The sequence below is a fragment of the Archocentrus centrarchus genome, chromosome 14 (assembly GCF_007364275.1).
Source record: "Archocentrus centrarchus isolate MPI-CPG fArcCen1 chromosome 14, fArcCen1, whole genome shotgun sequence".
NCBI classification, from domain to species: Eukaryota; Metazoa; Chordata; class Actinopteri; order Cichliformes; family Cichlidae; genus Archocentrus; species Archocentrus centrarchus.
The window spans coordinates 19,119,529-19,135,911 of NC_044359.1; the positions used below are offsets into that span (position 1 = coordinate 19,119,529).

The 16,383-nt window shown below is 38.7% G+C and overlaps 1 protein-coding gene across 1 annotated transcript; it reads left to right on the forward strand.

The window, feature by feature from the left end:
- Positions 1–1,341: 1,341 nt before the first annotated feature.
- scn4bb (sodium channel, voltage-gated, type IV, beta b) lies at positions 1,342–15,879 on the forward strand. The gene is made up of 6 exons (XM_030746582.1): positions 1,342–1,728; positions 2,000–2,267; positions 10,313–10,476; positions 10,579–10,798; positions 11,241–11,370; positions 11,552–15,879. The coding sequence occupies exons 2-6, from the start codon at positions 2,183–2,185 to the stop codon at positions 11,646–11,648; spliced, it is 696 nt and encodes a 231-aa protein (XP_030602442.1). The 5' UTR covers positions 1,342–1,728; positions 2,000–2,182; the 3' UTR covers positions 11,649–15,879.
- Positions 15,880–16,383: the final 504 nt, after the last annotated feature.

The window sequence follows — 16,383 nt, forward strand, 5'->3', positions numbered from 1 at the left end:
GATGCTGTTAGCTTAGTTTTGCTCAACTCTAATAAATCTACTACAGAAATAACAGTAATAACACAAGATTTCTATTAATGGCATTCGAGCTTTTACATGACAAAACACAAAAGCATTTCAAACTGTGTATAAACTTGTAAACTAAAAAAAAAAATGCACTTCAATAGTCCCCAAAATAAAATCCTTCAGTGAATAATCACAGTATCAAATACTTGCAAGTAAGAAAAATACAGTTATAAGCATATAAGGCAGATACCTGCATCTGTCAGTTAAAGCCCTTGGAATGGCAAATTTTTCCATTTCTTTTCTTGTAAATGACAAAATAAAAACAGAAATAAACGTTCTATCAGCAGAGAAAAACAAGCAGGACGTTAAGTATAGATCGGTTATGCGCAGACGTGAGTTGTTCCGGTGTCCTCTATCTGTCTAGCTGTACCTCGACTCAGGTGGCAAGCTCTGTCACATGGTCTCTGCTGCATCCTTGTTAGAACTCGCAAATCTCTCTCTTCTTTCTTTGCTCCAGAATGAAGCTGCATTTATTTTTTTGTATTTTACAAACTTTTATTCTTATAAGGTTATGTTTAATAACATAACCTTATAAGAATAGATGCAGCCACCTCAGATTTTTTGTAACAGATGGAGTTTGACAGTCAAACAAACTTAAATACATGAATATAGTCTTAGTCAGGTCTCAAACTAACTTAAGAGCTGAGGACTTCTCTCCTGTGTCTCCTGTAGTGAATAGTGCAGACATAAGGTATGACTGAGCTCTTGTTGACTGATGGTCTGTGTATGTAATGGGAAAGGAGCTGTCATGCTATTAAAAAAAAATGAGTGCACACACCATCTTGTGTCATAATGTACTTGCAGCTGCTTTGTAACAGATCAAAAGAAAGAACTGAATTCCTTGTGAAACACAAGATAGTGTAGCTTTCTAGTTACACACATAGAATATACACAGCTCATAGCTGTGAATGGTAATAATTTTAAAACAAGTCAGTGGAAAAATTATCTACTTTACTGTTTTCCACCCCTACTGTAATTCTCTCATATTGAGAAAGATTACATTATTGATGAAAGAAGGATGAGAGAATTATTTGTCAAAGGTGTATTTAAATGTGTGTCTAACTGGGGACCAGGGGGCCTATGGCTACAGACCCAACCTCCGCTTCAACCTGCACTGCAGAACTTTTCTTTGAGCTTCATAAACACTGTCAAAAGTGCCTGAGTCTGCATACACACCAACAGAGGGGGTGCAGCGGAGAGGAGGAGTGACTCTCCTCCTGTTGGAGGAGAGAAGGAGAATTAGAGGGACATGGGGGACAGGTAAGGGAGGGGAACCAGAGATGAGGTAAGAGAGAGGTGGCATGTAGCCAACCAAGAGGACGGGGAAAAGTTGGGAGTTTGCTGGGGAGAGGAACAGGGAGATTTGGCTTCACTGGGGCTTTACTTGAAGAGGAATACGAACACTGGCTTTTCCCCTGGATGTTTGTCTCTTTGTATTTCTGTCTTTCTGCTTACCTCCCCCCCTCTCTTATTTAATTGTCTCTCTCCTTGGCTGGCGCTGCGATGTGGCTGTCTCTGCAGTAAAAGTGCTGGCTAGCAGATTCTCCTTGAGTGAACCCTGACTGTGCGCAGTGAGCGCTGCTCTGCCTCCATCCTGTCCACACTGACTCAGCTGTGCATGCAGCTGGTCGGCCCGTGAGTGAGCAGCAGCTGCAGGAGCAGGTAGGCAGTACAAAAGTTAAACTGTACTTACTGTCAGGTCATGTTTATTTTCACTGAACTTCCTTCATTTAAAAAAAAAAAAAAACATTATTGCATGTGCACTAGACTTGCATGTTCTGTGCACAAATGTAACTTTTTACTGTGGTACTGCCTGTGCATTTATTGCGTTCATCACGCAAGATTTCAGTTAATTAACCTTTTCCGTCCTCTCTCATCTCCACGTTCCCTCCATCTTCTCACCCTCCTGCTCTGCCCTCTGTCTAACCTACAGTCCCTTCTATAGGAGTGCTACCCTAAAACAGCTGCAGGTGCAACACTGGGAGTCCACACACCCAAATAGCAGCTTCCTCATTTTTCCGGTACACAGAGAGTTGTGCTGAGGAATATTCTCCTGCCTGCCAGAGCCGAGGCTGGATACTGCAGCATCATTTGTTTCAGAGCAGATCTAGCAGCCATGGGGGTCCGGTGGATTGTGGTTGAACCAGTGAGGCTGGGCCCTCCATACGCAACCTTTGGCCTGGTCTTCTCTTTGCTGCTTGGTAATGTCTGTCTTTATTTTCATATGATATGCACAGTGCTAGAAAACTCGCATCAGCATTTATTTGTGTTTTTAGGTAGAACAAGGCTGCTTTGGGTTTTTTCAGATCTTACACTGACTTTCATCTCTGACCTATGCAGAGCATAAAGATTTGGGGAAGAAATGGGCCATACTGTGATTAGATCTTTTTTTTTGCATGGTGTTCCATTTCATCTTACGGGTAAAATTGATTGCTGGTTTTGCATGGAAACACAGAAAGGACACAATAATCTGTCAGTGTTTGAGGTAAAGTGTATGGATTGTAAAGTTATGTAGGTCTTGCAATTAAATGTTGTTTCAAAAGGAAAATGGAGAAAGCTACAGAAACCTGCATGGGGCACTTAAGGCTGAGCCGTTTGCAGTCTATTTACATTTGGTTCTGGCCCAGATGGGGTGGTAGGGGGTGGGGGTGGGGGTGGGGTAGGTGGATGTCCTGTAAACTGACATATTCTGGTGAATTTATGTGAGTCATAATCTTTTGAATCAAGCAGTTGATGGTACTTACAAGTAAGTGTACAGTAGCAGTACATATCTGAAAGTAACCTTAAAGATAAATTCACATGCTGATGTGAGCCTGAGATTAGTGATCACCAACAGTTAGGTGATCACATGGCTTGACACCTTTTTAGAGTCATCATTTAATTTCTATTTATGCCTCTTCGGGGGCATCAGTGCAGCAAGCAGGCATTAAAAATTGAATGCTCCCTTGTTTGAAACATTATCTGTAGGAGCTCTGGGCTATAAAGTTCCCTTACAGTCCCAGTTCATTTCAAGTCCAGTAAAGTGCATAAAAAAATAATCCTTCACAATAAATATCCTATGTTCATCTCTTTAATACCAAATTCTCCTTTTAACACTGTAATACATTCACACACAGGAGCAGATGTGTCACTGCCAGTGTGCGGGTAGGTTTTTTATTGCTTATTTTCAGAAATAGAATAGCTATTTTTCACAGGTGTTGTCCTTTTTTTCTTAGAATGAACAAAAAATGTTCAAGAAACATGTGCAGAAACTGCACAGTAGACCAAATCAGCAGATGCAGGTGGCCACACAGCAGAGAGAAAGGCGCTACAGCAGTAAAAGGTAGCTAAGGATAGTGATTATATTGTTAGAGTATATAATGATATTTGTATTGCATAATGCATTATGTATAATGCATATATTGTATAATAAACTGTGAGGTATTTTAGAAGACAGAAGATTCAATTCAATTCAATTCAATTCAATTCAGTTCAATTCAATTCAATTCAATTCAATTCAATTCAATTCAATTCAGTTCAATTCAATTCAATTTTATTTATATAGCGCCAAATCACAACAAACTGTCGCCTCAAGGCGCTTTGTATTGTGGGTAAAGACCCTACAATAATACAGAGAACACCCAACAGTCAAAACGACCCCTTATGAGCAGCACTTGGCGACAGTGGGAAGGAAAAACTCCCTTTTAACAGGAAGAAACCTCCAGCAGAACCAGGCTCAGGGAGGGGCAGTCATCTGCCGCGACCGGTTGGGCTGAGGGGAGAGAAAGACATGCTGTGGAAGAGAGCCAGAGATTAATATCAATTAATGATTAAATGCAGAGTGGAGTATAAACAAAGTAAATAAGGTGAATGAAAAGAAACAGCATTATGTGAACCCCCCAGCAGACTAGGCCTATAGCAGCATAACTAAGGGATGGTTCAGGGTCACCTGATCCAGCCCTAACTATAGGCTTTATCATAAAGGAAAGTTTTAAGCCTAATCTTAAAAATAGAGAGGGTGTCTGTCTCCCGAATCCAAGCTGGAAGCTGGTTCCACAGAAGAGGCGCCTGAAAGCTGAAGGCTCTGCCTCCCATTCTACTCTTAAGTATCCTAGGAACCACAAGTAAGCCAGCAGTCTGAGAGCGAAGTGCTCTATTGGGGTGATATGGTACTATGAGGTCTTTGAGATAAGATGGTGCCTGATTATTCAAGACCTTGTATGTGAGGAGAAGAATTTTAAATTCTATTCTAGATTTAAAAGGGAGCCAATGAAGAGAAGCCAATATGGGAGAAATATGCTCTCTCTTTCTAGTCCCTGTCAGTACTCTAGCTGCAGCATTTTGGATCAGCTGAAGGCTTTTCAGGGAGCTTTTAGGACAGCCTGATAATAATGAATTACAATAATCCAGCCTAGAAGTAATAAATGCATGAATGAGCTTTTCAGCATCACTCTGAGAAAGGATGTTTCTAATTTTAGAAATATTGCGCAAATGCAAAAAAGCAGTTCTACATATTTGTTTAATATGTGCATTGAAGGACATATCCTGGTCAAAAATGACTCCAAGATTTCTCACAGTGTTACTGGAGGCCAAAGTAATGCCATCCAGAGTAAGTATCTGGTTAGACACCATGTTTCTAAGATTTGTGGGGCCGAGAACAAGAATTTCAGTTTTATCTGAATTTAGAAGCAGGAAATTAGAGGTCATCCAGGCCTTAATATCTTTAAGACATTCCTGCAGTTTAACTAATTGATGTGTGTCATCTGGCTTCATTGATAGGTAAAGCTGAGTATCATCTGCATAACAATGAAAATTGATGCAGTACTTTCTAATAATACTGCCTAAGGGAAGCATGTATAATGTAAATAAAATTGGTCCTAGCACAGAACCCTGTGGAACTCCATAATTAACCTTAGTGTGTGAAGAAGACTCCCCATTTACATGAACAAATTGGAGTCTATGAGATAAATATGATTCAAACCACTGCAGTGCAGTACCTTTAATACCTATAGCAAGCTCTAATCTCTGTAATAAAATGTTATGGTCAACAGTATCAAAAGCTGCCAACAGACTGAACAGACAGAAAAACAGTTTTAAAGCCACATATGGAATAAAGTGCGGCAGTGACCATGGAAAATAGAGGAATTTTTATATTATTATTATTATCTGAATTGTAACCTAGAAATTTATCTAATGTCATTGCATTATGCCATTCATCCACAGCTTCATTTTTAAACAGTGGTCAGTCATATAAAGCAACTTTCAAAGGTTAGATGTCTTTTTCATGGACGGTATGTTGGTACCCGATCATAAATACCTTTAATCTCCAAAGAATGATCTATTCCTGTCTCTGTGTCACCCTCACAGTAGTTGGTGGGTTTTTGCATATAGTTGTGATTTAAAAAAAATTTGACATATATGGGTTAGAAACTGGAACACCACTGTACTACTTTTATCTGAAGCACCATGACTCATAAAACATGTTTTAATGAACAGCTAGGTAAAAGAAAGAAAGAAAGAAAGAAAGAAAGAAAGAAAGAAAGAATGAATGAAAGACACAGTGTACAGTAGTCTGATTTAATGAGCAGTAATACCAGGAGGTTTTCAATGTGTTGGGGGCAAAACACAAAGAAGATAAAATAGACACTGAATTTCCTGACCTTGTGTCAGCAGCTTCAGTATCTATGCTGATAGCAACACTGTCCTTGTAATGGAAAACATGTTTTTTAATGGCACACAGACTAAGAGGAGACTAAAAGAATGAAAATAAAATCAAATAAATACTGTGAAAAAGCTCTGGCGATGAATGTGAATCAAAATATATGCATATATGATACTGCGGCGTGATGCTGCTGCTCTCTCATTACTCATTTTGCAAGCTTGCTATGCTGCATTGGAGCAGTTGAGGAAAAGATTGGAACGTGTGAGTTTTTGTGAGCAAGAGTGAGATGAGAATGAATCAATAATATTCCCACTTACAGTACACTCCCACCCCCCACCCCTTACACGTTGTCAGTGTGTTTCCTGTTGGCTGCAAGTGGTGCTTGCCAGATGTTGACCTTGAATGTGTTATGAACACAGTGTCCACAAACCAGCGGGCAGATTCACAGGAATGTTAGAAAGAGTGAAACTACTGATCATATTTAGGTCTATGTTAGTGTTTTCTATGCATTCAACCTGCAAAGCACCTTGTCAGCATTTATTTTACCTCACATGCTTCACAGGAAGCATTAAGCAAAAGGCACAGTGGTATAGACGAGAGAGAGAGAAAGAGAGAGAGAGAGAGAGAGAGAGAGAGAGAGAGAGAGAGAGAGAGAGAGAGAGAGAGAGCTTCTGTCTGACCTTGACCTGCTAAAATTACATGCTGTAGCCATCTGCTGTCTGTGACCTTCACACAGAGACACAAAAGTGAGTGATACGTTCTAAGGAGTTACAGCTGTGATCAGAAGTTTACATCTTGGGCATGAATCTCATGGTAATGTTGGGCTTTTAATGATTTCTTTGAACTGTTCTTTTCCCAGGGTGGAACGATTGTACAGCATACACCCTTAATGACTTTAAAAAACAAGAACTGGGTTCACAAGTTTATATTTATTTTTGGATTTTCTCTAATCCACATAGACTCAAAGGTATACATACAGGCTCAAATATATACATACACTCATTTAAATTTTTTAATAAGTATTGCTGAAGGTTCTACAATGTTTTTAAGTCAACAAGGCCAAGGCCTGTTAACATCTCATTAGTGATCGTCTACAACTGGTAGTTTCTCTTTGCCAGTATAAAGCACTCATTGGATTGACCAGTACTGAGAACAATGGGAAAGTCCAAGTAACTCAGTGGAGATCTAAGAAGGTGAATTGTGTATTTACTATTTATACCAGCTGGGGAGGTCTCTTGGAGCCATTTCTAAACAACTGCAGATTCGGAGATCATCAGTTCAAACAACAGTACCCTCAGATGAGAGCAAATTATCTAGGATGTTCATGTTCACCTAGGCAGAAGCCTGTCATGCACTGGAAACTGCTGGAACACTAGTGTCACTGTCCAGAGTGATGCAAGTTTTGTATCACCATGGACTGAGATGGTGCCAACCAAGAAAGAAGCCCCTGTTCCAAAATCAACAACTTAAAGCTCAACTGAGAAAAGTTTGATGGTCAGATCAGACAAAAACTGGGCTAATGACAAGAGTTATGTTTGGAGGAGTACAGCTGAGACTTTCAAACATAAGAACACTGTACCAACTGTCAAGCATGATGGTAGCATCATGCTCTGGGGCTGTTTTGCTGTCAGTGGTACTGGTACATTGTACAAAGTGAATGGTGGAATAATGAAGAAGGAATTTTTCAACTTCACCTTAAATCAATAGGTAAATGGTTGAAACACGGAAATAGGACAGTGATCCCAAACACACATCAAAGCTGGTTTTGGAATGGATAAAGCAGGCTAACATTAAGCTTCTGGAATGGCTTTTCCAAAGCCAGGCTTAAAAGCCGGGTCCATGCCAGGAAACCAACCAGTTTAAATGAACTCTACCAATTCTGCCAAGAAGAGTGATTAAATATCCAGCCTGAATTATGCCAGAAGCTTGTTGATGGCAACCAAAAGTGTCTGATTGAGGTGCAACTTGCTAAGGGACATTTAACCAAATAATAGTGGAGGTGTATCTATATAGCTGAGCTTGAATGTATACTTTTGACCCTGTGTGGATTAGAGAAAATCCTAAATCAATTCAAACTTGTTTTTAAAGTAATTAAAGATGTGTGCTATACAATCTTTCCACCCTGGAAAATGAACAGTTCAAAGAAACTGTTAAAAGCCCAAATTTACCATGACATTTATGCCCATAAAGAGTGTATGTAAACTTCTGACCACAACTACCTGCTTTGTTTATAAATGATGATATACAATTAAATTTTTTTTAAAAAGTCAAAGCCAAATTTTTAAATTGGTGGAAGTAAAAATGTAATCACAGCACTCACTGATGCTGTCTGACACTCCTTGGTGTTCAGTTACAGTTTTCACAGTAAAGTCACAGCAAGGACAGTATGGTGTTGTGTTACCGAGTGTTTGAATTGTTTCATGCTATTCATAGACATGCTATCTATGGTGTTAAATATATTTTCATAAAATAATAACTGAAGTGTTTGGATAAAGAATTTGTGATCTATGCCCATTCCATGTAGTACTAGTGAGTTGTGACTGTGTATGTCTACTTAAAAATGTTTTCAAAATGGTCTTCAAGGTGACTTTTTTTTAATAATAATTATTCACCCCTTTTTACTGTACACTAGTAAAAGTACAGAGCAAAAGAGCATGTGCATTTTGCACCACACTGAAAGACATTTTAATAATTTTATTTCAGTGTTTGGGTGTGTGTGAGGCAGATTTACTTCTGCCCATGAGCATAAAAAAATTAAAGGTTCCCAAATCAATTTTAGCATAATATAGAACTATTTGATTCAAACATTGTCAATTAAGATATAAAACATAAATGAAGGACTAACATTTTGGGAAATACCCCTTATTCACCTCATTGCCCTCAGTGTTACAGATATATTGCATTTCTGATGAATATAAACTAAACCCCAGCCATCAGTATTTTTACACCTCATGAATTTCTACACAATCAATCACAATCACAGTTATTTCTTGACTAAAATCACTGTGAAGCAAAATCTCCACCAGCTGCCTCACGATGACACAAAGTCACTGCTCCCAGGCTAAAAATAGTCCAGCATGTAACCTCCCATTAAATCACAACCAATCTTTTTTCAATTTTTAGTAAGTGTGAAAAAGTCTCAAGCCACCCCTCATTTCTTTATATTTTGTTAGGAAAATGGGAAATAGGTGTTCCAATTTATTGAAACATGCAAACACACATGGAAATAATGTACATAAGGCAAAAACAGAGTCTTGAAAGTCAAGAACATTGAAAGCTCTTCTTTGGATATTGGCTGTCTTTTGTTCTGTTCTCTGTCTAATGATCCCACACTGTTTTGATAATGTTGAAGTCTGAGCTATGGGGAGGCCAATCCAGGACTGATAATATTCTACTGTGTTTTTCTATCCAGGTATGCTTTTACTGCACTGGTAGTGTGTTTAGGACCATTGTCATGCCGAAAATCAGATGATTTCCAGATGGTATTGCATGCTGGATCAAACTCTGGCAGTACTTTTCTGTCAATTTTGACAAGATCCCCAACACCTCTGGTTGGATTGCCGGCTAAAACAGAGCCTCCACCGTGGAGGCGCAGATGACTGCAGACACTCACTGTTGTACCTCCCTCCTGATCTCCTCCATACATATTAATAACAATTTGGAGGAAGAATTTTGACTTATCACACCATCAGACCTGTTTCAGTCTAGTTCTTGTTTCTTTAGGACATGACTTTCAGATACTGTTCATCTGCTGTAGATACTTGTTTAGGCCTGCCACTTCTTCCTTTGTCCTCTGTTTGTCCAGTTTCCTCAAATTTGTTTAAGCACACAATGCACACCATGCCTAGATATGCCACGTTTTCAGCTAATATCTCTTTAGGAATCATCTTGTTGGTCCAAAAATTTAATTACTGTCAAATTAAAGAAAAAATTATCTGTTTTTGTGACCAGCTATTAGTAACAAAGTGCCTAAAGATACAATTTCAAATTTGTTCTTTACTGAGTTATCTGTTTTGTGGAGACAAAACACTGGTTAATCCCTTGGGTTAGGTGCCTATTTTATACTTGCATGACTAATGGGTCAGTGTTAAGCAGCTTAACAAACAAAAACATTCCTGTAAAAGTGGTCAGGTACAAGAGCTGGACTGAAAATGTGTGAAAAAGCAGCCAATGTCCAAAGAAAAACTTTGAAAGACCTTCAGAAATCCTGGGCAGCTACTGCTCAAGACCATTTTAAAAGTTACATGTTTGTCTCATTGGAAGCAAAATATAAAGAAATTAGGGCTGGCTCAATACTTTTGCACAGTATTGGACACTGACATTTTGCTTCAGAGCTTCAGCTTCAGAGGTGCTGCTTGAACCAGACAAGCTGTTTCCCTGTTCTCTGCCTTTGTATCCACTAGTTGCTAGGTGCAAGCTGCATGTTTAACAAACAGATACAGAATTACTGCCTTCTAATCTAATTCTCAGCAAGGAATCACTAAGCAAATAACCAAGACAAAGAAAAATGATAACTCCAGCATACTCACCTTACACAATGGTACTGCACTGTAAGACCGGTGTGTGCCCTGTCTCTTTGTTATTCCCATTCCTCTGCTTTCTCAGGTGTATGGTCTGCTCAGGCCCTTGAGATGTCTGTTGGGAAAGTTCCCTTCCTCGAGGCAGTGAATGGGAGCACAGTTACTTTGCCTTGCACCTACGCCAGCTGTATTGGCATTGAAAATCTCTACTTCAACTGGCAATTCAATGACAACGGCACCATGAAAAAGGTAAAAACCTTCCACTCGATTAAAAGATTTCTGTTCAGTGTTTGGTGACTTGTGCAGTAGGCAGCAGTTTTGGGATGACTGACATCTTGCTGATGCCATCAGGTTTGTGAGTCAGTGATACCTTCAGAGGGGGTGGAGCCAGACGTGAACATATACTGGAAGCGTGTGGAGTTTGTGGGGAAAAACCATCACAACAACGTCTCCATCTTGCTGTGGAACATCACCTTTGAGGATGGGGGACAGTACACGTGTTTCGGACGCAATCCCAAAGAGCACCACAAGAACCACAGTGCCATCTTCAACCTCATAGTGGTCGATGAGTGTGAGTGTTCATAGTCTATGGTTAATAGTCTAATACGCGAGAGTCTGGTCGAATTTCTTTTTCACAGTTAAGTGGATTCTGTTTTTAAGGACATCATTATTAAATTCTTAACCAGCCAGTTTTGTCTACGCAGTACTTTCTCTGCCCTGTTGAGCCAATCATGTGAACTCTACATGCTGTCACAAAGAAAGGTATTGCTTGATGCCTCCATAAAGAGCCATCAGTAGCTCTAAACATGTGGATGGCTCAAAGGTCACAACACATCAGCTAAGACAGCAGCCAGGGCCATAGGTTATGCTGAGACAGACGACACCCTAACAACACATAAGGAAATCAGGACACTCATACTAGAGAACACTGTGATGAGCAAATGTTTGCCTTTAAGTCATCGTGTTTAGTGACTTTCATCATTATGTATCTGGTCATTTGCTAATACCTGCAGTGAGGGAAGTGGACAACACGCTGACCATCATCATAGCTTCAGCTGTGGGTGGGGCCATCGCGCTGCTGATGGGCTTCATGCTGCTCAAGAACTTCACTCTCTTTGTTCTCGCCAAGCTCGAGGAGAAAAAGTGAGTCTTCTTTTTTTTTAAGGAATGCAGCTGTTTCATACTGTTTCATTTGATTACACTGTTGGTGTTTAGCATCACGTTAGTACAGACAGTATGCATGCTGAGGAAATTCAGCTTGACATGAAGCTTTGAACTGTTGTGTATCTACAGTTTTAACACTTCTCCTTTACCCCAATTGCAGTAAGGAGTGCCTTGTAACTTCATCAGGGATTGACAACACAGAAAATGGCCTCTCAGGATCCAAAGCTGATTCAAAACCAACACCAAAAAAGAAATGAGACAATGCATGTAAAACAACAGTGTACATAAATATGACAGTGCTCATATTTATATGCCTTCTCAGCATATATTTGTATATGCTCGAGTGTTTGCGCACATGCAAATTCATCATGTTCAAGTTAAGACCTTAACTCTGGCTGTGGCCTTCAGAGGGGGAAATTATACCAAATGTGTACAGAGTAGTTCCAGATGATCTACAACTAGATATTATTTAAAAAGTGCACATCATTTTTACATAACTACATCATTTACATAAAGGCTAGTAGCACCTAACGCTTGACTTATTTAGTGACTGAGCCTGATGAAAGTTAACCAACTACTAATGAATTGTGGCTTGGTGGTACTCAAAAGAAATATCAAATGATCTTTATTCCCAAGTTGGCTTTCTGGGTGGGTCAATTCAGTGTAGACAGACCTCAAGCTCCAGCAACAGCAGTGAAGATTTGACCTTAAAGAGACTCAACTAGAAGAGGACACTTTTAAAAGGCTACCTATTTTTGGAACTTTCCCACTGTTACAGGCTCTGTAAGAACAAGAAGTTTGAATGACTAATGAATATTTAGCCATCCAATTCACAATTACAAGCCAAGTCTTACTTTCTTGAAGCAAAGCAAATAATAAATCTGTTGGCATTATTTTTCTGTTATTTTGTGTTTGTACCTTGACCACAACATATCATTTAAATACACCGTGGACACCAAATTTAAAATGCTGCGCAGTGCACAACAGTCAGCTATTTTGTGTTATACAGCAGTATAGCACACAGTCATGTGAAAAAGAAAGTACACCCTTTGATTCAGTAGATTGTAGAACCAACTTTAGCAGCAATAACTTAAAATAGTCAGTCTCGCAGTGTGGTGCAGTGCATTATGGCCAAACATCTCTTCTTTGGGCTTATCTGTCCAAAGGACACTGTTCCTGAAGTTTAATGGTTGCAAACCACGCGGCCATGCTGCCATGTTTCAGAGAGAGAAGAGGCTTTCTCCTGGCAGCGCTTCCTTGTTCAGTCTTTTAGAAAAAAATTTTTGTTAAATAATGTTAAATGGTGTAATATGTTATGTGTTGTTCATCATCTGCAGTTGTATTTACCAAATTTTCAGACCTGCTAAGAACCAGATTTTTTTTTCTTTTTTTTTTTTAATGTCCTGATATGGAAAACCTTAGAACTGAAAGAGGGTGTGCTTTCTTTTTTCATGACTGTACATGCTGCTGCCAACTGCTTCATGCAAAGGAAATCATTGGGTTCGTCTCTATAATCAGACCTTTACCTTACCATGTAAAATGCCCTGAGATGACTGTGGTTAACTGGCATTATATAAATAAAACAGAAATCAGCCAAATTGTATATAAGAAAAGCAAATACAGGCGTGTTTATTTGTTCAACCATTAAGATAAATCCTCTGGCATATTGTTTTTGAAAACAAACAAAAGACAAAGCAATTGATGTGCACATTTTATGACATCATGACAGTGTGATGTAATGTATACAGGCTATTCTGAGTGGGTCCACTACTAAAACGAGTTAACAGTTGTATGTTATTTAGCACAGGTGTGTGCTTTGCTTTATTATCATATATCAGTTACCATCTGATGCCACAACCAGAGTACAGAAAAAAAAAAATTGACTGTTTTTCATCTGAAGTCAAAGAAACTTTTTTTGTTTAGGTGCTTGAAACAGGGGGGAAAAAATGCAAGTAATACAACTGGGCTGAACCCTCCTTTAACTAACACCAAGTTCACTCACAACAGGAAGCATATCTGCAGTAACTTTTTACCCAACATCTAGATTATCTGGTTTATTTAAAGAACTAATGCAACGACTGTATTAACACAATGTGGCAGGATTCAGCCCAGTTCTTCCTCCTCTTTGCTTGATATAAAACACAGGTGCCTGTTAGTGCTTCTATGCTTCTCTGTCACTTAGGACAGCTACATATTATAAAACAGTTTTTAAAAAATTCAGCAAAAATTAATAACACAACAAGCTTCTGAAATCAAAGGTTAGACAATCCCCTCCCCTTAGAAAAATGAATGACCCTTGCTGCTTTTAAAAGCAAAAATCCAATGCATTTTAAGCATGTGCAATACGGGCAAAGGCTTTAAAAAAATATACTTTTGGAAATACATGTTTTACTGTACTAACACTTGTAGCATCAGCTATGAGGTTAGCTGTGAATCCCATTTTATACCATGCTAACTTCAATGTGCTAACTCTGTCTAAGGCTAAGCACTCCTTGACGCATGCCTAGATCAGACACTACATATTCCCTCTGCTTAGTATGTGCCTGTTGAAATGGCTTTTCTCCTAAGCACTGATAAACAATCATTTAGTTAGTGTTTTACTCTTTGCAATAAATAATTCTTACCCAGTGCACTGCAGAGAGAAAAATTAACTGAGCATCCATGCACAAGCACTTGGTAAAACATCCATAAACTTTGGGAATATGACTGGTGGATCTGGCAGGTTGAGTAGGGGGGCTGTATATCAGGTATAACCTGTTCAAGCAGGAAATAAGTGATACTCTCTGGCTGTGCCAAACAGGGATAGGGTGACCAGATCCCGACAAACTAAATGTGGGACAAACACAGTGTTTGTGTGGGACAAACTGGGACATATTAACAATGCTGGGAGGTAGTCAAATGTATTATATTTGAATGCAACTTTTCACACTGTCTTGCTATGGTCTCATGTGATAGTCTTTATATGTTCCCATAGTCTCTGTTATTTCAGCTTCTTTTTTGTTTGGTAACAGTCTTTGGGTGTCAGTAGGGATGCACTCATAGATTAGCATACCTTTTCTGAGCCATATCTGACAACTTAGCAAGTTTTAGCCAATTATGACATACATACACATACTGTGTCACTTCACACCATATCTTTTCCTGTGCAAAATTTAAAAAATTACTCTAGAAAAAAAAGAAGAGCGACAAAATCTCTATGTGGTGTGGGGACACTGAATAAAATACAGTGCAGTCACATTTAGAGGGACAGAGGGACATTTGATCACCCTAGACAGATGTGATTTCTATACACCAGGAGAAGAATGTATCAGCATCAAACCTAATGAAATAGTAACAAAGATTTAATCTGTATTCACATTATACATCTGTGGCACATTCAAGACACTCAATCTCTGGCTTTAAAATGCAATACCTCTGCAGAGTGGCACAGATGTGTGTCATCTATGACTGTGTCGTGCCACATTTACATGTAGTCTCACGAGTCTATGCTCAGTCCTAAATAGTGTAATGGTTCGATGGCTTTCTGAAAGTCACCCTTAGATTAATAATTATGTGCCTCTGGTCTTGTAACAATGGCTCAAAGCAATATGGCTATTATAATCTATTATAAAGATATATTTGTTTGTTTTTTTGTTTTGTTGTTTGTTTGCTTTTTGTATGTATGTATGTATTATCCAAATGCTAAGTAAGATGAGAAAAAAACCAAACAGCACACAGGAGTAAATAGTGAACCAGTATTGGTGAACATTGATGTTGATGTATTTCCTGGATGGAAACAGATCTGTGGTACAGAAAAGGTTGGATCTTGTCAAAAAACATGCTTATTTGCTTTTCTTGCTGTGAGTAACATGAGAAAATTGGTACTGCTCATTCACAAAGCTACTGCCACCAGCCAGTTAGCTTCATTTTGTCTAGCTTTTTCAAAAGGTAACAAAGTTCACATATTAGCACCTCTAAAGCTCTATGAATATGAAAAACAGCCAAAGCATGAAACAGGTTGCTGTTTATGGAAGGTTACAGTACATGCAAGGCTGTTTTCTTTACTCTCTACTGTGTTTACAGTGACAAAAATACTCCAAGAATTCCGCAAAAACACACATTAGGTGTTAATACATGAGTGCCACTGATAGGTTGACTTTTCATATCCTGTTCAACCTGCAACTCAACCATCTCTGAGGCCCAGCTTCATTTCTGAAGGACATATGTTAGTGTTTGTATCAAAGAACTCATCTAACTCTCAGCAAGGGAACAAGCACACAGGTTTCTTATTCTCAGTATCTTTAAGAAGGATATTGCAGGTAAGCAAAATGCAAGAGTCATTATGGGCAATATTCATTTGTTGTATGTGTCTTTGCCAAATTATTTTTTAGCTTTAAAGAGAAAATCCACCTTTGGGCGAGACATTGGATTGTATGGTTTAGAATCAGATCTTAACTCTCAGGCTGTTGTTGTGACTTTGGAAACATGAAGACAAAGTTTTGCACAATTGTAAGGTAAAATATATTTAAATGTAATAAATATATTTAATTGTAAAAAGGGTGGATTTTTTCTGAGTGTAAAAGATTCATTTTTGTCAGGTGTTCTTGGTTAAAATGGTGTTTTTTTTTTTCTTCTTCTGTTTAAATCATTGTTTTCCTGAATTAACTAAGAAAACCAAGCTTTAGGTAAATGTGCCAAACCAAGCTTGGGCGAATGTATGATGACAAGCAAGTCTATGCAAATCCCAACAGAATCGAATGTGAATTCGTCGTACTGCACCTTGGCATAACTGTGATGGTTCTGTATGCAATACAATAGCAGAAGATATCCTGGATCAAGGAGTTGTAATGGTGCCGCTCATATGGATAAAAAACAGAAAGCTTTAGAATTTCTGATTCCCTCCAATAGCACATGTTTGTGCTCTCTCTCTCTCTCTCTCTCTCTCTCTCTCTCTCTCTCTCTCTCTCTCTCTCTCTCTCTCTATATATATATATATATATATATATATATATA

Bases quoted from the DNA above. Each gene is read 5' to 3' on its own strand.
- scn4bb (XM_030746582.1), top strand. From the start codon at position 2,183: ATGGGGGTCCGGTGGATTGTGGTTGAACCAGTGAGGCTGGGCCCTCCA. The intron at 10,477-10,578 runs GTAAAAACCTTC...TGATGCCATCAG, and splicing joins ACAACGGCACCATGAAAAAG to GTTTGTGAGTCAGTGATACC. The intron at 10,799-11,240 runs GTGAGTGTTCAT...TAATACCTGCAG, and splicing joins CCTCATAGTGGTCGATGAGT to TGAGGGAAGTGGACAACACG.